This window comes from Canis lupus, chromosome 16 (genome assembly GCF_003254725.2).
Source record: "Canis lupus dingo isolate Sandy chromosome 16, ASM325472v2, whole genome shotgun sequence".
NCBI classification, from domain to species: domain Eukaryota; kingdom Metazoa; phylum Chordata; class Mammalia; order Carnivora; family Canidae; genus Canis; species Canis lupus.
In genome coordinates, this window is record NC_064258.1 from 6,810,011 (window position 1) to 6,833,619 (window position 23,609).

Genomic DNA, 23,609 nt, shown 5'->3' on the forward strand with positions numbered 1-23,609 from the left:
GGGATGTCTGTGAGAGGCTGGTAGACTCTAGGGTTAGGGAGAAAAGCTCTTTCCTTAATCTGGAGACAGTTGATCCAGAGGAGAGCTCTGCTTTCTCTGTGGTATTAACACCATATGAATAATGGAGCAGCTGTAGTGCCTTTCCTGGGTCTTGTCGATACCAGTACATGTTGTCATAGCCCATAGTTTGAGAACATTCCAGGGTAATCTTCTTTCCTGTCCCTGAAATACAGTGTCTTGGGGTCTGGGAGACACTACCATCCATGAGGCCTGAGAAAAGGAGACAAAAGTTAGCAACAGAGATCTTGATGCTGGAACCAGGTACAAAACCAGAACAAGGGAAAATATTCCTTTCTAATTTTAGAGAAATCAATGTCTATGACTTACCTGTCTCCAGAAGGAAAAGGGACACATAGTAGAGGAGTCTGAAAGCCATGGCACAGCTGAGTCAGAAAGGTGTCTCCCAGTTCTGGGGAAGTGGGCTGGGCTCTTGATGAAGTCATTGTGTGACAACACAGTCTCTACAAACTATCTGGGCCCCACAGCCATCCTAGTATAGAGCAGTGTCATCTAGATCCCTCTACCCATCAAAAGACTAATATTTTTGTTTACTTCTCTCATCCAAAGTAGGCTACATGCTTTGCTTATTTGTCTTAACTCAAGTCTCTAACATTTTTGCAAAACATTAAATTGCAGCTGTTTTACAAGCTATGAAAGTGATGGCTGCAGAGGTTTGAAAGGCTGTAATAGGAAGTTTGACCTACTTGGGAAAGTCAGGAATGGAAGTGATGTTGGATGTGATGTTCTGAAGGAAGAATCAGAATTAATTCCTCTGCAAAACTGCGAAAGAAGAGCTCAGAAAGGAGGTCCCAGTGAACAGGGTGGCTCAATCACATAGGCATGAGAGACCACATTGGGAGGTTTACAAAGAAGGAACCCATTTAGGTAACACATGTGAAGGGCTTAGGGCAGTAACTGACATTTGCTGAGTTCTCAGAAATTTATTGTTCTAATTGTATAATTACACCACTTTCTCAGTCTAATTTCTCATCCACTCAGGGTTCGGATTTCACCAACTTTATGAATTGAGGCTCCTTTTATTAAGTTCATTTTCTCTTAACTGCACCATCTATCATGACATAATAGAAAATTCAGACCTATATTTTTTTCCAATACATGCTTTGGTAACGTTGACTAAAATATTTTGGGCGATGCTACAGTAAATAACCTCCAAGCCAAGCACCATCTTCTCTCCTCTCTTCTCCTCAACAGAAAAGTCTTTAGCTTTAGTCACGAGTTACAAAGATAAATCCTGAAATCCCTTCCCCCTCCATCAGCTCCCTTTGCCCTAGTTCAGTGGGATCTACGGTTGACATTCGGTCAAATTCTTGCTGAGCCACTGCTGACCTGGGGGTTTGGATTTGACTATTTTGGCTTCACTATTTAAGGATCACCTTTATGTATTTTATATATGACAACTAGAGGCTGCTGCTCACTCTTGCTCTCTTATATGTTCCAAAAGAATGTAACAATTTTGACTTACCATTACCCTGAAATATTCTCCTCTCGTTAAAGACTTCTTTAAGACAAGGCAAATCAAGCAAATTGAATGACATTCATTCCTTGCTCTTACTTTGAAAGCTGGTCTTACCTTCATAGGTAGCATCCAGGAAGAAAAAAAATAATGAAATTTTACTGCCCCCTGCTGAAAAAAAAATTGTGAAAAGGATGACTAGACAGACATTTGGGAAGGGTTTTTCTGTTGAATTTTAAAGAAATAGGAAGGGGAGAGGCCCCAATTGTTGTAGGTGTGAGAATATTCAAGGATCATGGATGAGCTGATGAAAGTCCTCAGCAGTAACTGGGTGTATAATCTGATTCTTATGGTAGAAGTGATTAAAGAAAGAGAGAAGAACCCAAGGGGTGGATCTTGGGTTGGGAGGAGGTATGAGAGGCTCAGGTCCCACTTGGATGAAGGGGTCCTTGAAGGCAGGAGTAGCTCTCCAGCCCTTGTTGCCAGGGCAGGAATGACTCATGCGTGACCTACCTTTCTAATATAGCTAGGGAAGTGTTTGGAGCAGCTGCTGAGGATTTCTCAGTGTCAACAATGAAGGACACAGAAATTATCAAAAATAATTGTTACATATGTCTCCACACTTTTGATCCAGTAAAACATCGTCTCTCATTTTCCAATGTTCTTAGTCTTCTTATAGAATTATGCTTCACCAAACATATTTTATTTCTTTTAAAAGGATTTGTAGGTGGGGGCTGTGGAGGACTTAAACATGCACCAGAACTCAGAAAACATGTCACTTGGAAGAAAATCCTGAGGAAGTACTCGAAAGACATATTTTTCCTTTCCTCCCTCCTTCCTTTATTCCATCTTTCCTTTACTAAGTCAGATGTTATACTTAGTTCCAGGGATATAAAATTGGAGGGCATCACTCTTAAACTAAAGAACATATAGTCTCAAGAAGAGTCAGAAAAGAATACAATAACTATAGTCTTTGGAATGAATAAGAACTGAGTCTTCTGTCTGTGGGAGTCAGAAGAGCCTTTATTAATTTTATTTATTTATTTTTAGACTCTATTTATTTGAAAGAGCAAGAGAGAGCATGAGAGGTGAGGAGAGAAAGGGAAAGGGGATACGGAGGAGCAGACTCTGATTCCAGGACTCCAGGTTCACAGCCTGAGCCAAAGGCAGATGTTTAACCGACTGAGCCACCCAGGCACCCCACAAAAACCCTTTGTAGATAAGCTAATCTCTTAGCTAAGAATTAAAGTCTGTGCAAGAGTAAGCCGGGGAGTGAAGAAGTAAGTGCCCATTTAGAATGAGAAAGAACACTTGCACCTAAGGATCACCTTTATGTATTTTATATATGACAACTAGAGGTATAGTCGTAAAACTTGGCTTGGCCTCTTCAGGGAAATATAAAGCGTTCAGCTGAGCTAGAGTCTAAAGGGCTGAAGGGAACATGGAAACTTGGCTGCATTTTTAGATGGAGATTCGTTCATGAAGGGCCTTGCATGCCATGTGAAGAACGCCAGATGCATTCCGGCTGGTGATGATGTTGAAGACCGAGTAAAGCCGATAAAGTAAGGGGCTAGTAGGCCAGTGAGAAGGGATTGCATTTTTGTCTAGAGAATGGATGCTGAGGGTCTGCGCTGAAGTAGAAGCAACAAGGAAGGAAAGCAGTAGCTGAATCAGATGAACACATGTATTAGCTATGTGTGCCCTGTGATGTGTCCTATCTCCCTTCAGCCCTGAAGGACAGTTTCTCTCTGCTACGAGTGCTGCTGGCTAACAGCCCTCTTTGTGGATTGCCTTGGCCAGAGAGACACCTCTCTGCCCTCCCCACCACTCAAAGGCATGCCCTTTCTTAGGGCGACCCATGCACACTGACACTGTTGCAGGGAAAGTGGGTACAAGACCTGGCCCCCTCGCCTCAACTTCAGGAGTTTCTAATGGCCATCAAGGCTTCAAGGCTCCTCGTGGCTCAGCTAAGACTTTTGTCAAGGTTGCAGGACAGCCCAGCTTTATCCTCAGCCTATCCTCCTTCTTTCTTTCCGCGATAACACTTTCTAATGGCCCACTGAACATTAACCTCTTCTGCAAAGTCTGCTTTCTAGAAAACCAAATCCATGACAATATGGATTATAGAAATCACAGATTTGTAAATGGACTTAATGTGAGGGCTTATGGAAAGAGGAATCTAGAATGATGGTTCCAGTCACTGAGAAGCAATATAGTGTTTGAAGCCAGAATGGGTGCCTGCAGTGTTAGGGGATGAGAAATACAGCAATAAATTACTTGAGTTTGAACTGTGGAGCATCCAGCTGGAGGTATCCAGGAGACTGGTAAGTCCACTAGTTTGGAGCTTATGAAAGAAATTGTCATGATCACAAATGGGAAGGTTAAGGAAGAATATTTATACTAAGCGAAAAAAGAAGGCAGAAGGAAAGTCCTATGAAAATCTACTGGAAATGGCTAGAAAATAATTAAAGGGAATAGTTAATAGCATATGAGAGAATTATTATTATAGATGAGATTTTGGTGAAGTGTATATAGAAAGCAGGGAACAAAATTCTAGAAAACTGACTTTTAATTTTTTTTTTAATTTTGAAAACTGACTTTTTAAAGGGAAAGCAGATGAGATAGAACTCATACAGGAGATTGAAAAAAAAAAGCGTGACATTCTTTTCAGATCAGAACAGGTAGAAAATGAAATAAGTTGCATTCTCTGGGTGAACTGTCACCGAGTCGGGGATTCTTTTGTTGAAATAATTGAGGCTCATGGGGTATGAAGACAAAGCACATCAGAAAGTCTTCAATTTATTTCTTAGGCAGGTTTTACATCAGGCTATAGCAGCCCTTGATTGAGTATTTTTGTGCCTGGAGTTCACTGGCTCCCAGGAGGGTCCCCTCTGCAGGGGAGCAGGGGGCTTATTCCAATACCTTGAGAGAAAAGGAATCTCCAAGCTCTGAGCTTTGGCTCCATGCTGGGGAGCAGGCAATTTTTTTTGGAATCCAGTACATCTAGATAATGACATAGTCTCTCTGCTCCCACAGGTTAAGATTATTCTCAGCAGAGATCCGAGTGTGGGGCAGTAGATGAAAGATATCTTTTATAGATCACAGTCTCTAGTACTTGACACACTTCACTTTCTGAGTCAGATTTAAATAGTAATTAAATTTACTTAGCGTGAAGTTTTAGAAAACAAGGTAGTCAGTTTGTGCCTGGTATAAAAGCACCCAAATACAGAGTTGAACAGTGCCCAGCTCTTGGAGGAACCAGGACTGAGAAGGGGACAGCAAGATAAAGGGACCATCAGAAGGAACAGAATGGAGTGGAACATGTTGCAAAGTGGGCAAAGAAGAGGCAAAAGAACGATGACAAGCCACATCCTGTTGGAGCTCATAAGAAATGCTCTTACTGAAAACCATGGTGGTCTTGGCAAATGTCAGGTTCATTCTCCTAGAAGGACACTACTGAGCTAGCCCCACTAGAATAGAGAAGGAGGGTCAGTCGGCAGGGGAGATAGGTTCAGTCCAGCCTGTGGTTTCCATCACCGTATGGCCTGGGGACATTGACCCAACATGGCCACAGCTCAGATTGAGGCTCACACGGTGTAGAACTACTCAGACCCCTCTAGGTCCCCATGTCCCACATGGAGGAAGCCTTCTGTGTGGTCCGAGCAAATGTGCCTGCTTTCTGTATGGGGAGCAGGTGACCAATAAGCACTGTGTGAATCGCTGCTGGCACAGAAGTAGAGAGCTGTCTGGTTGGGAATGGCAGTCCCTACAGACAGGGAGAATTTCTCCAGGTCCGTTCGAGAAGCACTGTACCCATTGGAGACCTCTCCTTCATTAATATAATTGACACCAAAGGAGTAGGAGATCAGCCGTAGCCCCATTCCCGGATCTTGTCGATACCAGTACATATAGTTATGACTCTTAGTCTGAGAACACTCCAGTGAAATGTTCTTTCCTTTCTTTATAATCCCATTCCGGGGGGTCTGGGTAATGCCAGCATCCATGGAACCTGTGGGGGAAACAAGACAGAAACTGGAGACAGAGCCCAGGAAGGGTCCTCCAGCTACAGGCTGAGGGGAGAAGCTTCAGCCAAGAGCTGGAAAATGTAAGGCAGGGTTTCCCCACGCTTCCCAAACTCACCTGTTCCCAAGAGACAAAAGGCCACACAGCAGAGGAGCAAGAAGCCCATGGTAGGGAGAGGCAGGATGGAGGCGTTTCCAACTCTGAGTGTTGGGGAAACAGGGCATGGATATAGGAAATGGGAAAAATTCAGTCAGCGATGTCCCTCACAGCTTACTTGGCCTCTGAGAAAGATACACCCACACCTCTGTCCCCCCGGAGCCTAACCTTCACTCACTTATTACTCAGGAAGGTGGTGCCTTGGTTTACTATGCGTCCTACCAAATGCGCAGAAACTCTTTAACTTGCTCCTCTTCTCTTCCTGGTTCTTCTCTGCCACCCACTGGGTGGTAGTCTCTCCTCCCCTTCCCACGCCTCTCCTATTACAGGTGCTCCAGGGCACACCCCCACCCCAGATGAATAAGCTATGGAGTAAATTCAGAATCATCTCAAAGAAAGGGAAGCTAGTCCCAGTGGAATGTTGTGACTGTAACATTTCTTTTTTTTTCTGCATTTATTCATTTTTGTCTAATCCGGGTCTAGGTAAGCTATGCTATTTGAATATATTCACCATAAAGTTTGAAAGTTTTGTTTTGTTTTGTCTTTTCTTGGGGGCCAGCACGGCTACCTTTGTTCCAAATTTCCACTGTTCTTTGATGGATGCTGCTTTTCTGGTCAATGTTTCCTGGGCACATACCTTTACTGAAAATATGGGCTAATTGTAGGAAGGTATTCTCTTAATGTGGGTGTGTATTTCAAAGAAATACTTAATATCTTCTCTTTTATTTTGAATGAACTGAAAATAGTTCATTAAAGAGGTGATTTTAGCATAACACAGATTGTTGCTGACTTTAGGAGGAAAATCTTCAGTATTTCAATGCAACAAAGTATAAATACAGCACAACAGCAAAGACAGTGAGAAACATTGGTGTCATAAGTCAGTCTTCTTTGCCCTTTAGGTCTGTGCTTTTCCTGACTTTTCCTCATCCATGAATATACTATTGCCTCCTACACTAATCAATCTGGCCATATATCTCATTGGGAAAGTCTTCTTCTTAATAATTTCTCTTTCAATTGGGAAAATTTCCAGCATATATAAAGAAGATATATAATAATATAATGAGCTTCCATGTCCCTACATAACCTGGCTTCAGTAATTACCAACTCATGGCTTCTCTTGTTCATTTCTCACTATTTTCTCTCTCTCCTCTTATTTTGCACACTCATTGCTTTGTTCTGGCACATTTTTATAGCCAGTGTACACCTTCTATATGACATTCCAGTGTTCTCTCCTTTTTTTCTCTTTCTGGACAGAATTGTTCATTAGTCCTGCCAGTAGAGACTTGGATTTTTTTTTACAGTAAATTGCTTATCCAGGGGCTTGATTCATACAAACAGGATAATTTTAAGAAAGATTGTCATCTCTGAGTTTGCCCTTAATTGGAAAAACATGGCCCTACTTTGCAGTTCTTAAAGAAAACATGCTGTTTTGCTGCCCCCTGGTGTAGGCAGTGACTGGAGTGGAAGAGAGATTTGGGAGGTATCAACTATTATCAGGGTCCGTCTGTTGAGGTCTGGTGGAGTCCTACAGTACAAGTCTGTAGATGCGTGGCAAGGACAGGAGAAGCATACCTTGTCCTAGGAGCAGAATCTACACCCGAGGAGGAGTGAGCGACCATTATCAGAGGAAGGAACGGAAGAGACATGTAATTGGATGGGCATAGAATTGAAAAAGATGCTCCCATTTCTGGACAACCCAGAAAGACCTTGATGGCATGAACCAGTATTCCTCCTCCAGGATGGCTCATATGGTTCTCAAATTTTTATTTAAATTCAGTTGATTAACATATAGTGTATTATTAGTTTCAGAGGTAGAATTTAGTGATTCATCAGTTGCATATAGCACTCAGTGCACATTCCATCACATGCCCTCCTTAATGCCCATCACCCAGTTACTTTATCCCCTCTCCATTTCTCCTCCAGAAACCTCAGTTTATTTCCTAGAGTTAAGGGTCTCTTATGGTTTGTCTCTGATTTTATCTTATTTTATTTTTCCCAAATCTTATTTACAAGCCACTTCTTTGACCCATCCCCCACCACAGGCAGAGCACAGACTACCCAGTCTCCACCCCCCACCCCCCCAAATCCTGCTTTTTACCATGTATTGTGTGTTCGTGGGTGTGATCCTAGGGATATCGAAAGCTCTCTTCTCATTTGTGAATTATTGAACTGTATGACACATATCCTCAGGCACAAAAGATGTTTATTGCTGGTTAGTGCTTTCTGGGTCATAAGAAAAATCTCACAAAGATGTTTTTATGTTTTCTTCTAGAAGATTTCTAATTATAGCTTTTATACTTAGGTCCATGACCCATCTCAAATTGACCTTTGTTTCTGGTATGAGGTATTAGTAAAGTACGTTTCTTTTCACATGATCATCCAGTTGTTCCAACAGTATTTGTTGAGAAAACTGCTATCTTGATGCATTGAAATTTCCAAACCACAAACATGATTATTAATCTTTCCATTTTTAGTATTTTCTTTAATTTCCCTTTGTGATGTTTTGTAGTTCTTCACTGAACATCTTCTGCTGAATCTATTCCTGTTATCGATAGTATTGTATATGATACTGTCTCCTGAAGTTTATTTTTCCATTGTTTGCAACTAGGATGAAAACACTGGGTTTTAAAAAATAAAAATACTTTATTTATTTGCTTAAGAGCAAGAGAGAGAGCATGAGCAGGGGGCAGGGACAGAGGGAGAGAGAGAAGCATGTTCCCTGCTGAGCTGAGAGCCCATCATAGGGCTTGACCCCAGAACCCTGGAATCATGACCTGGGCCAAAGGCAGACAGACAATTCACGGACTGAGCGACCCAAGTACCCCTTGGTTTGTTTTATATTGACCATGCATCTCATCTTACTAACTTCACTAATTAGTTCTAGTTGTTGTTCATTGATTCCTTAATGTTTTTAATATAAACAACCATGTCATCTGAAAATAGTCATAATTTTATGTCTTCCTTTACAATATTTAGGATTTTTCTCTTTTTCTTTTTCTTTTCTTTTTTTGGCTTGTCTCACACTGGTTGAGACCTCCAATCCAATGCTGAAGGAAAGTGGTGACAGAAAACATCATGCTTTATTCTCAACCTTAGGAGGAAAGTGTTCAGTATTAACCATTAAACATGATGTTTGTTGCATTCTTTGTTGATAGCCTCAAGCAGGTTGAGAAGCCTCTCCTTTTATCAGTTTGATCAAAGGAAAACTCATTTTGAACAAGTAGTGGATTTTGTCAAAAATTTTCTCAGCATCTATTTATATGGTCAAATGATTATTCTTCATTATTCTGCTAATAATTCTCCTGTGAGAAACCTACTTGGTCGTAATGCGTTACCACTACACATGGATATACACATACACACACACACACATAGCTATGCAGATATATCTGGATTTGATTTGTTAATGTTTTGAAAAGTAGTTTTTCCATCTATGGTCATAAAAATATTGTTTTGTCATTCTTTGTCAGAGTTTGGTGTCAGGTTTTTGCTAGCTTCACATAATGAGTTGAGTTTAGAAAATGAGTGCCTCTTATTTTCTAAAAAAGTTTCTGTAAAGTTGGCACTATTTTTTTTTCTCCTTAGATGTTTGACAGAGTTCACCAGGAAAGGAATCTGGGTCTAGAGTTTTTTTGGAGGGAATGTTTTTGATAAGTGATTCAATTTCTTCACATTTCTAATTTCATCTTGAACCAGTTTGGTAAGTTTGTATTTTTCAAATCATTTCATCTGCTTGTAGAATTTATTGGCTTGTACTTATTTATGATATTGTATTATTTTCATGTCTATTGTATTTATAGAGATATTCTCTTTTTCATCATTGATATGATAATTTGTGCGTTTCCCCCTTTTGTCTTGACTGCAGTGAGTTAATCACTTCTGTCAATTGATCAAATTATAAACACGTTTTCCTCTAATATTTTTAATAATCACTTAAAATTCCTTGTTTTGGGATGCCTGGGTGGCTCAGTGGTTGGGCACCTGCCTCAGGTTGTGATCCCGGAATTCTGGGATCGAGTCCCTCATCGGGCTCACTTCGAGGAGCTGCTTCTCTCTCTGCTTGTGTCTCTGCCTCTCTTTCTCAGTCTGTGTCTCTCATGAATAAATAAATAAATCTTAAAAGTTCCTTGTCTGAAATTTCCAGCATCTATGTTACTTCAAGGATTCCATTGCCCACTTCTTTGCTACATGTTGGGTGATATTTTCCCATTCTCTCTGCATCTGGTACTTTTTCAGTGCACGAAAATGTACATTGTTGAGGGTCTAGATTTCCTTCCCTCCTCCCTCTCTCTCTCTCTCTTTCTTTCTGCCTTTATTTATAGAGCACTGTGCTATTTTTCTCTAAAAGGCAGTTTACTTATTGGCAAATCAGCCAGATCCCTTGGAGGCTTGTTGAACTTTGTTAAGGCAGCCGTAGAGTGGTTCTTACTCCAGGACAGAGGTGACTTCCCTCTTGAGGTGTGACCCCTCCCCACTTGGGGTGCCAAGTGTATTTCCAGGGGGCTTAGGAAGGTGTCCCCACTCTGGTTGGTCAGGATTCATATGTCCCCCCAAGACTTTGTGGCCGCAAGGACCTCCATTCCTGCTCTCTGTCAGGCTTCATGGAGGCTCTATATGTATCTGCTGTTCAGTGTTTGACCCCCGTGCAATATTGGGAGCAATTTTTCTGCAAAGCATCCTTCTCTACAGTGGCTTCGTCCTACAAACATCAACCACTTCCACGGCCCTGAACTCTGCTCTCTGCCTCCCCACCGCATTGAGACCACTTGCTCTGTTTGGGTGGGTTCCATGCTCTTATGCTACAGTGTAGAAGCCGTTCCAAGGCAGAGACCTGGGACAAACCCTCTTTTCCTCTTCCCTCTTCTCTGTGATGGAAACCCTCTATTGCCTGCTATCTAATGTTGGAACTGTCGCCTTAAAAACTTCCATCCAGATTTATAGAACCTTATCGATGTAGGCAAGTATAATAACAGCTATCCGTTATGACTTGAAGCCAAATTCCTGTTATTCTTTTTATAATTATATAATTATGATGATGTTTATTGCACTTTTAAGGTTCTGATCTTCATTGTCAAGCTGACACAATTGGAAGTAATTTATAAGAGTAACCTTCTGACAGGGCTTTTGATCAAATTGGATAACATAATTTGTTTTTTAACTGTTCTTAAACACCTTTTCACAAGGATTATTTCTTTATAAATTTACATGAAATTTTTCCTACTCATAATTTCTCATTCTCTGTTAAATTATTGGTTTGATTCTCTTCTTAAGTTAGTCTCTCCATCTTTATGGCAAATGCTTATGGTTTTCTGGGTATTACTGAAATTTGCTTCCCTAAATTATTCCCCAGGAATTTGTTTTAATTTGTCCAGTGAAATATCTCTCCCTACCGAGCATATAACATTCTCATATTTTTTTGCAAAAATACAATCTATTTGCCATAACTATACACATTCTTTGAATATAATTTTCATGGCTCTCTTTTTCACTCTTCTCTTTCCCCAGAGACTAAAATTCCATGTAATGCAATGAAAAATTTCCCAATCCTTTTATGTCTGTCCCAATCCTTTTATGAATTAAAATGTTGGAATTAATATGAATCAGCTGTCATATCAAGAGCTCAATGAAGGGACATCTGGGTGGCTCAGTGGTTGGGCATCTTCTTTTGGCTCAGGTCCTGGGATCGAGTTCCACATCGGGATCCCCACAGGGAGCCTGCTCCTCCCCCTGCCTGTGTCTCTGTCTCTGTCTCTCCCTTTCTGTGTCTCTCATGAATAAATAAATTTTTTTTTTTAAAAAAAGAAACTCAAAAAAAAAAAAAAAGAGCTCAATGAAATTGGTGATTGTCTGGGATGGCATTTGGCCCTAAAATAGATAATATGAGGACAAATGATAAGTCTTGAAGAAAAACGTGTGAATTTTTACTGTTCCTTGCTATAATCAGTCAGCAGAATCCAGTTAGAAAAAAAGAAGAAGGAAAATTAATTTGGTTTACTCCAGGGACCAAAAAGCATAGTTGAATGGAGTGAAGAATTTTCTCAGTATTTCTGGATGAAAGAAGGTTATTAATGGGTGGTAAGTAGTCTGGGGTACAGTGGTGGTTGGAAACATTTCTTCACTACACAAGGATATGAGTAATAATGAGGAAGACAACACTCTGGATGCCTAGGGAACTGGAATTGGGAGAATGGAGATGTCATTCATGTCATGGACATAACAGGCACCTGCTCAGAAGAGAGACCAACTGTTTCTCTTCACATCTACTGTTTCTTTGATGTTTGGGATGGGGATACACTGTATAGGGACTTCAACTTTATTCTAAAATTTAAAAAGGACTGATATCTAGCAAGGAGCTCCTATAAACATTGAGGAAAATACAGAACTTTCACTAGAGAAGTGGCCTAAGAATACCAGTAGACTATTTTGAGAACAGAAATCGAAGGTCAATATCTTATGAAGAGGTAGTCAAACTCGTTAGCGATCAGAAAAAAAAATGCAAATGAGAGAGGGAAGGAGAGATCATCTTCCAGCTTTCTAGATCATTGCCAATTGATATAGGAGTATACTGCCTATAGTATAGGAGTATAAAGTAACCTCTTTGTCTCTTTCTTTTAAGTTATTGCTTTTATTATTTTTCTTAAATTATCATCTGCATTGTTAGGGTAAACACTGATGGTCTTCTAAGAGAAACGGGGTGGAAGAGACTGGAATTCTCTTTCCACTTCCAGACTTGCAACATCTGGAAAATGGATAACATCATATGAGGGTAAGGGGATATAGGAAGCTTTATGCCCTTTTAAGTGATTATTTGAGACTCATACAGCAATTCTGAGGGGCCCTCTGGTGGTATCTAGATGCATAAAATAGCATATACAAATGGTACTCCATGTCTCAAGAGTCATGATTCTGGGCATGTAATCCTATAAAATGATTATACAGGTCCAGGAAGGGATATGTGCAAGCATACTCAAAGTTGTAATGAGATGGGAGGAAAATTTGGTATATTCCTGGAGAAGTGGGCATGGAGCATTGTGCATCACTTAGAAATGACCGACCACATGCACATACAGAAAAAGGAAGCATTTCACTGACTTGAGCTAAGTGGGAAAATCTGGAAGGCAGGATTGTATGCATAATAAAGTAAGATTTGTATGATTTGAAATACATACATGCATATATACATGGTAAGGGTTGAATGTTCCAGGAAAAACTTCATGGCTGGATTGTGAACAGGCTATTGTTTCCTTTGGATTTAACCCCAGGTTTAGAAAGAGCTGAGCTGTATTGACTTAATATAATTTTCATAATCATCATCTTTCCCTATCAATGTATTTTTCTTTTTTTAAGATTTTATTCATTTATGAGAGAGAGAGTGTATGTGTGAGTGAGAGAGCATGAGCAGAGGGAGAGGGAAAAGCAGGCTCCCCACTGAGCAGGAGCCCGATGTGGGCCTCGATCCCAGGACCCTGAGATCATGACCTGAGCTGAAGGCAGACGCTTAGCTGACTGAGCCAACCAGGTGCTCCTATCAATGCATTTTTCATTTTATCTACTACCCAGTTTTTATTCAAAGTTTAACAGCTTTTTGAGAAAGATCCTTTAATATGGATTCAAACTCAATTTCTAACTCGGGACTGGGCATTGCTTTTGATGATTCATTATCTAATTATCTTTTCATATAACAACAGGTCCCTTTTGTCATGGTTGTTTTTTTGATTCTGAGACTAGTTACTGCTTTGCAGAATATTTCACCTTCTTGATATTTCTGATATATTTTAGCTAGTTCATTTATCATGAGGTAATCTCTCATTTTCTTCTCTGATTTTTCTATCAACTCATATTTTAAGTGGTTCTTTTTCATTATCTATTTTTAGCTTACTTTCTTCTTCCTTCCTCCCACCCCATTCCAGGGAAGTCATGTTAACAGCTCAGTTTGTATCTTTCCATAAGTTTCTCTTTCTTCGTTCAGTTCTTCAATGAAGTTAAACGACACTGATACTGATTATATAATTGGATAACACACCGATAAAATGAGCACTTGAACAAATAATCCAACTCAGGAAATAAAATATTGCCAGAGTCTTTGAAATCTCTTGTTTTTTTTCTCCAGATCTCATGATCCCTCTATTCTATCTAATCTAATTACTCCCTTACTAGACCATTAGCTTCTTGGAGAAAGGTTCTGTTTCTCTTCAATTTTGTATCTTTTGCATTTGGAAAGGTGGCAGGACACAGTAACATCTCAAGAAAAGATACAGATAAATGTAAAAGGATTAAAAGAATGGAAGTCCAAGAAGTAAAGTGTATCCCCTGGGTCTGTCCTCCTGAGTGCTTTATCAAGAATCCAGAGAGTGCAGGGAAGGATATTTAGCAGAGGGGCCTTAAAAAAAATTAAAACAGAAGTTGTAGTGAAGGCTGCAGGGCTGGAGCGAGTTTGTGTGCAGGTGGCCGGTGGCCACGCTCCGCTGTGGAGCGCTACCAGAACAGAGGTAGGCACCTGTCTGGTTGGTGTGCACCAACCTCACAGTGAGAGGAAACAGCCCCTTCTCCTCTCGGGAAGCATTGTAGCCTTCAGTTATATGTCCTCTCTGAACATCTTTTTCAAAAGTTGAGAGGTAAATCAGCCGCAGACCTTGTCCTGGGTCCTGCCGGTACCAGTACATGGCATGGTATTTCAAGTTCTGTTTGCACTCCAGGGACTCCTGTCCAGCCTTAGTGAGCAGGAATGCTGGCCTCTGGCAGATTTCAGCATATGTGGGTCCTGGAGGTGGTGGTAAGGATACAAAGGCTGGAGATCACGTCCAGAGGGGAGCCCACTGCTGTTGTAAGAAGTTATCACAGGGGGGGTCTGCACACCTGAGTCAGTAATTTGCTGACTATGTGTTGAACTCACCTGTTCCCAGGAGACAAAAGGCCACATAGCAGAGGGCCCAGCTGCCCATGGTGGGGTCAGAGCTTTTCTGAAGGTCTAGACACAGATTCTGAGAGAGGCCCAGGGAGGGGAGTAGGATGTAGGGCTCCCCCGCCTCAGTCTGTAGAAGTTGCCACTGTTATAACATGACTGTTGCAGCTCGTTTTGCAGATGGGGATACTCAGGCTCAGAGAGATCAAGTCACCTGTGTCTTCTCTTCTGCTCTTTGTATCCCTTCCAAATGGACAAGTCCCCACATGGTGAGGAGACCAGATTCTCCATCTCCTGGTCAGAGTCACAGTATGCCATGTGTCTGTGCACTCAGCATGATAAGAGAGAGGAAGAGAAATGCCTACAATTTTCAGAATCTATTGCATATCCATCAACTGCTCTGTTCCCACCAATACTGCTCCAAATACAGGAACATGTCCAAATGTTTTGTTGTTATAAAATGGAGTCAGTTCTCTCCGTCTTCTGAATTTATTGTAGTTGATACAGTAGAGATTGGGAATAGGCTTCTCGAGTGATTTTGGCAACAGCAAAGGGTTCTAAGCCCACCCTTTCCTAGTGCCATGGATTAGAGCCTGGCCTTGAGTCCTGGTCCTGCCATGTAGCAGCGGCATAAACATGGACAATTCTCTTAACTTCCCTTTGACTTTATTTTCTCATAGGTAAAATGGGTATAATGAATATCTACTTCAAAAGTTGTTAACTTTATATAAATAAGGAATTTAGAACCGTTCTTCATACAGAAGAAGTACCATATGTGTGTTTTCTGAATTATTATTTTCTAGACCTGGTATTCTAATCCATGGGATTTGTGGAGGTAATACTATGCAAAGAAAATCAGACATTTGCTGACACAGAATTGTGTTAGCTTACTAACATGTCATTTTCCAGCACTGAGTTGAAATTTATACAGTGAATTTTAAATCTGTTGCATAATATAGTTTCTTCTTGAGAGTTTTAAAAATAAATAATTATAGGTTAGCTATTTAACAAATGTTATTTTGGTAGATAAATGTTTGCTTTATTTTTATGTTCTGAGGTCATCTGTAATAAAAGACAATTTTTTATGATGAAACTTGTGGTTGGAATGGGGTGGTTTAGGACCTGTTTTGCTGCTTTAGAAGAGATATGCTTCATACTGCAGTACATGGAAGGAAATGGTATGACGTTCACATATTCCCAGAAATAGTTGGCCTACATGTGCAATCTTGGATTTGTCAGAAGTCTTCTCATTAAAAAACAAAAAAAAAAAAAACAAAAAAACCCCCAAAAAACAGAAAAAATGTGAACCCCTTCTTTAGACTGATTTGCAGATCTAAGGTCGACTATAACAGATACTTAACTATGATTGCATTCTAGTCCTGGGAACATGATACAGTTTCTATAATCTATCTTTCTATAAGATATCTTCAATATCGGTTACCTTGATCCTCCTTCTCTTCCTCTTCATTTTTATGTCTTCTTCTTCTTCTTCTTCTTCTTCTTCTTCTTCTTCTTCTTCTTCTTCTTCTTCTTCTTCTTCTTCTTCTCCTTTCTTTTTCTTCTTCTTTTTTAATAGGCTCCGCACCCAGCATGGAGCCCAACACGGGGCTTGAACTCATGACCCTGAGATCAAGACCTGAGCTGAGATCATGAGTCCTCGCTTAACCAATGGAGCCACCAGACACTCCCATGTATACGTGGTTCTTGAAAGGCATTAGTGGAATAGAAAATGACAGGGACACAGCGTGATAGAGATATCCTTTCTTGCATGAAAAACTTGAGGCTTAATGCTCAGGAACTCTGCAACCAGAAATAAGATCTCCAAAATGGAAGAGCAGAAAGATCTCCACAGTATATACTTTTAAATAACCTCTTACAATAGCAAGGGTTATGAATTCAGAGATCCTAGTGAATGATATGAATGATAATATGTATTCTCTTCTTGTAGATGGAATTTAGATCATTCTAGTGGGCTCGGGATACTTGGTGCATGCCTTGTTAAGCAGTGTCTTGTTTCAAAGGTAGCTCTAAGGAGTCAGCAATGAAAAAGTTTATATTGTTAAACATCTTTTCCCATATTGGGAAATATTCCACAGTCTGTTCCCATTCCATGCCTCCAATGAGGTAATGCTTCATCTGGAATGCTTACATATTTTCTTTTTTTTTTTTTAAAGATTTTATTTATTTATTCATGAGAGACACACACACACACACACAGAGAGAGAGGCAGAGACACGGGCAGAGGGAGAAGCAGGCTCCCTGCAGGGAGCTGGATGCAGGACTCTATCCCAGGACCCTGAGATCACAACCTGAGCCAAAGGCAGACACTCAACAGCTGAGCCACCCAGGTGCTCCCTACATATTTTCAAAACAGGCACTAAAAGTATAAACCAAGAAAATAACAAAAATGTTTACCTAGAAGGGGAAAGAGGAAATAGGGTAAAGCAAAGAAATAGGGAACAAGAAAAGATGTGGCATTTTTGCCTAAATATTATTTAATTATATTACTTATTTTAATTATATTAACTATTATCATATTTTATATATTATATATGAAATAAAATTATTAAATTATAACTATTATTTAGTTATTTAATTATATATAATAGCATATTATATATTATATTAAATAATATTATTTAAGTGTAATGAGCTATTTAATTATTTTAATTACATTAAAAGTAAGCAGTCTAAGCAATCCACTCAAAAGGAAGAGATGGCTGCTCTGGATACCGAAAGCTAAGAACACCAAATCAATTAGGCAGGAGGATGAGGAGAAAGGTAATTCTGTGTTGCAGGACCAAGGACCCCACGAAATGGCCCAGGGGAGGAGCAAGAAAAAGCTCCCTGCCCCAACACGCACTCCAAGTCACGTGCTGCAGGTCAAACACTTCACTCCTTGCTTATTCCCATCAGCAAAAAGTACCTGGTCTCCCAGGGACCTCTGCAGAATTTTCACAGCTTTTACCAGTATGTTCGGTTTAGTGTGTTTTCACCGAGAGCAGAGCAGGACTGACCTTGGCTGGTTCACATAGGAGGTGAGGTGGACATCGTGAGCTCACAGGCACTTGCTGGAGAAGGCTGTCTGTGGGTGAGGGTAGTTCCAAGTGATGCACTCACCCTGAGACATCAGTTGAGAGATGTGAAGACTGAATTGATTGGGCCCATGTGAGATCTTGGCAGAAGATATGTCAATAAATAAGGTTCTTATGACAATAAGAAGCACATTCTTAATACCTTTCTTAAAGCAAATAGGAAAAACTCCACAAAATATGTAGGAGACATGGGGAGCAGGGAAGGTTCCCCATCCATCTTGACTGTCATGCTGGTCACGTGGGTGTAAACATTTGTCAGAATGCATGGAAATAAATACTTGAAATGGATGCACTTTATGGCTTGTATGTTATGTCCCAATAAAGTCGTTTTTAAAGGTTGCATGACTGTATTTTCTGGAGGGAGGGGTTTGCTGAGTTTCCTGCCATGTTTCTAGGGCAGGGACAGCTGTGAGGAGCAGTCACAAAACCCTAGCTTGGGGGCGCCTGGGTGGCTCAGCAGTTGAGGTTGAGCATCTGCCTTCAGCCCAGGGTGTGATCCTGGAGACCAGGGGTCAAGTCCCACGTTGGGGTCCCGGTGCAGGGAGCCTGCTTCTCCCTCTGCCTGTGTCTCTGCCTCTCTCTCTCTCTTTCTCTTTCTCTCTCTCTCTCTGTCCCTCATGAATAAATAAATAAAATCTTTAAAAAAATTCCACCAGATTCATGAAAAGAAAAGGAATCCTGGGTCCTTCCTTTGCCAGATATCCTGCAAAGGGGGGCACCTAAGCCCCCTTTATACCTTTGTTCCCCTTCCTTGGGTTTCTGTTCCCATCACTGTTTGAAACATCCATTTCTGCTCACCTAGAGGTGCTGTCTGCACATTTTTCCTTCTGGTTCGTGCTCCTCCACAGTGCGTTTCTGTTGGTTCCCAAGTCCCTAGTCTACCACGGATTTCCTGAGCGGGGTTCAGGACGCGTTTGTGTTCTAAGAAAAGCTAGCATTCAGCACTATGCATTGGCTGCTGGCACAGAAATACAGGGCCCAGTCCCCTGGCTCCGTGGAGTTGATTTCTAGGCTGCAGGGCAAGTTCTTGGGGCATGTAGCTGAAAATCAGCGATTGAACATTTCTCCCTTATCAACAATCTCTTCATTCTGTAAGTAAGCCAGAAACTTGAACTCTTCTCCCAGCTTTTGGTGATACCAATACACACAATTATGTCCTTTTACAGGGACACAATGCAACTTTGCTCCCTGTTCCTTCCCTTTGACCAGGTGTCCGGGACTCTGGGTGACCTCAGTGTCCATGCAGCCTGTGGGAGGAAGACACAGAGACTGCAGAAAAGCCTAGGAGGCAGCCTGAGACTGCAGCCAGAGGACCAAGTTCTGAAACTAGAACCCACCACGTTCACAGCAGGAGCTTTCCTGCTCCCCAGAAAAAAAGGGCCACAAGGCAGAGAAGTCTGAAGCACACGGTTGGCTTGGGGGGAAAAGAAGTGGCAAGGGCCTTGCCTGTAAGGCTCCCCTGTCCCCATCAGCCACCTCCTTGTGATGTGATCACTTGCCATTGCCTTCACAGTCACTGTGGGTGTAAGAGAAGAAGATTTCATAGCATGTGGGAGCCAGGGGGGGTGGAGGTGGGCGGGGAGAGCTGGTGAAGGCCACCAGGGTGCGTTTCAACATGCTCTTATTTTCTTTTTCCCAGACTCTACTCTTTTGCTATTTTTTATGAAGTCACTTACACATTATTCATTTCTTGGCTTCTTTAACTTGTCAATTTGCCTTCTCCCCCTGTCCCTTTCCTCTCAGGCCATGAATCATAGAGCCTGGGGTTTATCAATCCATAGTTTTACCGCACTTATGAAATCACAGAGCAGTTATTTTATGTTAAAAAAAATGTTGAGCTATTCAAAACAGTATCTGTGACAAATGCACAATGCATCTAGGGAAACAACAGAATGACCATTCTGCCAGAAGCAATCAGCTTAGGAGATGGGTTATGACTGGGGATTTAAGCCTCCGTGTTATTCTTTCAAATATCATTGTTCTTTACCACATCCAGGTATCCATCGCCCTGAGGTTTATATTTTTATTCTCCTGCTTTTCATTATATTTGTAGTACTTACGTAAGATCCATACGTTATAGATTATTTAATGTTGTACATCTTTGCAAATTATCTAAAGGGGATCGTTTTGTTCATATTTATTTTCTGTGAAACGTGCTCTTTTTCCATTCAGTGTTACATCTGTGATATTAATTCATGTCGATGCACATGATTTTAGAGAATTCATTTTCACTAACATGTAGCATTCTATGTATTCACTCTAATTTATTATCCATTCTCGAATTAATGTTTTCTCTAGGTTCTTATGCCACTACAAGCACTAATGCCTTCTTGTACATTTTTCTGCATATATAAGTGCAAGATTTCCTCTATACCTGGGAGTGTGGAGATTGAGCGGGAGGGTGTTTCATGTCAACTGTACATAATGTGGCCAGATGCTTTCCGGATTAGTTCAGCCAAATAAATTGTCCCATCAACAAGTTTGTGTTTTCAAATGCTCCACATCTGAGACCTAAAAAATTGTTCATATCCTTTTAATTTTGTCAGGTTAAAATGTGTCTCACTGTAGTTTCAGTTTGCATTTTCCCGATTGCTAAGGAGGGTGAATATATTTTTCACATTTAGAGGCTAATAGTGTTTTCTGTAAATGGCCCTTTGCCCGTATTTCTTTTAGCGTGGCTAATTATTATTTATTTGTAACAGTTCTTTGTATATTCCAGAAACCAAACCTTTGTCAGCTATATGTGTTGTTAATATCTCTCCAATCTGTGGCTTATGTTTTCATTCTTTTTGTGATTTCTTTTTGTTGTTGAATTTCTTAACTTAGTGGAGTTCATCATTCTTTTATTTTGGGTGTGCATTTTTATTTTTTTTAATAGAAAATGCTCCCATAGCTTAAGCTCATAAAGATATACTTCCATGTTATTGAATATTTAGAATCTTTCATTTAAGTGTTTAATCCCTTTACTTAAGATTTTATTTATTTATAAATAAGATGTCCAAGGGAGCATGAGAAGGGGGAAGGGAGAGGGAGAAGCAGACTCTCCACTGAGCAGGGATCCTGATGTAAAGCTGGATCCCCGGCCCCTGGATCCTGACCTGAGCTGAAGGCAGACACTTTACTGACTGAGCCACCCAAGTGCCCCAAAGATTTAATCCATTTAGAATTTATTTTTACTTATTCTTTGAGGAAGGTTTCAATTTGCCTTGCCTTCTATGGACAACCACATACAGCGGAATAACTTACTGAACTTACTGTGTATTACATCATTCCCTTATACATCCAGTGATGGTTGTCATATATTAGATGCCTTAGATGCATGGCACTATTTTTAATCTTAGCATTATTTTCCATTTGTCTCTTTGTTTATGCCTTTTTCCATTATCTTAAGTTATAAAATAATTGCACGATAGGTAGGGTGCTCTTTTGTGATTTTAATTAGTGCTGCATTGAATACAGAGGAAATTGCACAAACTGGAATATTTGTACTTTTAGGTTTACTCATTCATTTTCATGGCATGTTTTTACACTTATCAGATTTTTAAGAAATTGTTTATTCCTTAAATTTTAATAATTTTTTGTATCAAGGTGTTGCTTGTAATTTAATAGATTTGTTCTTAACTGTTTTATATTTTATGTTACTATTTATAAATGGTCTCTCTCTTTAAAAAATATAGCTTTTAACTCACTAGTTTATGGAAAAAACTGACTTTTTATGTTAATTTTGAATTCAGAAAACTTAAAATTTACTAGATTTTGTGATTAATAATACAATGATTCTTTAGATTCCTTTAGGTTTATATGTATGTATGTATCTTTTAGAGAGAGAGAGAGAGAGTGCCAGTGGGGTACGGAGGGAGAGAGAGAATCTTAAGCAGACCCCATGTGCCCAGCATGGAGCCTGACAAGGGGCTGATCTCGCCCCCCAGAGATCATGACATGAACTGAAATCAAGAGTTAGATGCTTAACCCACTGAGCCACCCAGGGACCCCTCGCTCTTCTTTTAAACTGATCATCTGTGGATATCACATTTTCCTCTTCCTTTCTCATTATCATCCAATTTTTCTTGTTCCACTGGCTGGAGATTCAGCATAATATTGCTTAGAAACGATGATGGCATTTATTTGCTTATTTACCAATTGTGTATGCATTGGACATCTATAGAAACCAAATATGTGGTAAATGCTGTTGGGTTCCACTATTTCAAGGATCTATGAGCATCCCAAGAAATGCTCCAAAAATGCTGTAATTCATTCTCCCAACCAGCACCTAAAATATTTCACCTGAGGAACCCAAAGTATCCAACAACTCAGAACACGGAAGATCTATGCTTGCTCTTTATGTGCCAGAGGTATTTTACAGAAAGATCCGCATCACCTCTTAGTGGTCAAAGGGAGCAAATTCACCAGATGCCCTCTGATACTGCCGCCACCTGCCCTGAGGTGAGTGAGAGGGTTCCCAGTTCCATGTTGCGATGGAGCAGCCAGGAACCTCAAGTATCAGAGCCCGACTGGAAACAAGCAGCCTTCCTGTGGTATGTGCCTCCATACCACATAGACGTGTTATTAGTAGTATAATTCCCTTCTCAACCATTTCTAGCCACCATTCAAGGTGAGCATGTTCCTTAAATTTCTGCCCTAGGTTCTCTACAATTCTCTTCGTATATTCCATCATCAAGGGATCATGCTTTTTCATTCTTGTTGAATGTCCTGAATTTTCAGCTCTCTCCAATCTCACCTTGTATTCACCCCCTTCTTTCCTCTTTGCTCATGCCACCTTACTACCGACACCTTTCACTGAACACACCAATTTCTTTCCTGCCTGAAAAATGTTGCACTGGATCTTCCAGCCATGCCAGTCAGTTCATTATCCCCAGTCCCACTTAATTAACTCCAGGTCATCTTTAGGATGTCATCTTAAACATGACTTCCTCTAGGAACTTGCTCTGGCACCCTATTAGGTCTTCTTGTGTCATAGGCAGAGGCAGCTCTGTCCACACAATATGCTCCTCCGCCTGACTGATACAAGGGCAGAGATACCAGACCTCAACAAATATTTTTTCCCATGACTTTGAAACTTTTAGAGACCTAGAGACAGAAGGTAGTGGTTTCTGAGGCTTTTTATGCCTTTCTTTCAGAAAGAATATGTATGAGCTCCTGTTGCTTAGGAACACGGGGCTAGAGTTTCTGTTCTCATTAAACTGTGGTCAATTGTCTCTTTTCTCATCCCTCTGAGCTCATCTGGCATCCAGGCAACCAATTCCCTTTAATATGTAAGTTAGTGTTTTAGAGGCCCTTTCCCCCAGTATCAGATTTACTTTCCGCTTACTTATTTTTAACAGCTTTATTGAGATAAAATTGCAGAATATGTGCAGAAAAATTCACATATTCACATATTTGGTGAATAGAGTTCGGTGAGTTTAGAGATAGGTGTGCCTCCATGAAATCATTCCCACAAACCAACAGACATATCTGTCACCTCCAAAAGTTTCCTTGTGTCCCCTGTTATGTTTTTGTGGCAAGAGCACTTAACATGAGACTTATCCTCTTAACCAAATTTGAAGAGCACAACACAGTATTGTTAACTGTAGGCACTACGGTGTACCGCTACGTTGTAGAGCAGATCTCAAGCAAGTCTTCATCTTGCATAACTGAATTTTTTTACCAATCCAACAAATCCCATTTCCTTCCCATAGATCTTGGCAATTCTACTTTCTGCTTCTATGACTTTGACTCCTTTGGCTACTTCATCTAAGTGGGATCATACTTTATTCGTATCTCTGTGACTGGCTTATTTCACCTAGCACGTTCTCCAGCTTCATCCATGTTGTTGTAAATGGCAGGATTTTCTTCTTTCTTAAGGCTCAAAAATGTTCTATGTATATACCACATTTTCTTT

The 23,609-nt window shown here is 40.5% G+C and overlaps 2 gene segments (V, D, J or C); both read right to left on the reverse strand.

Moving 5' to 3' along the window:
* The window catches only part of LOC112650920 (T cell receptor beta constant 1-like), a 198,284-nt gene that overhangs the window by 64,272 nt on the left and 110,403 nt on the right, over positions 1–23,609 (reverse strand).
* Positions 4,086–5,981, reverse strand: LOC112650959 (T cell receptor beta variable 24-1-like). The segment is given in 2 exon segments: positions 4,086–5,543; positions 5,675–5,981. Coding segments are annotated over 2 exon segments (456 nt in total).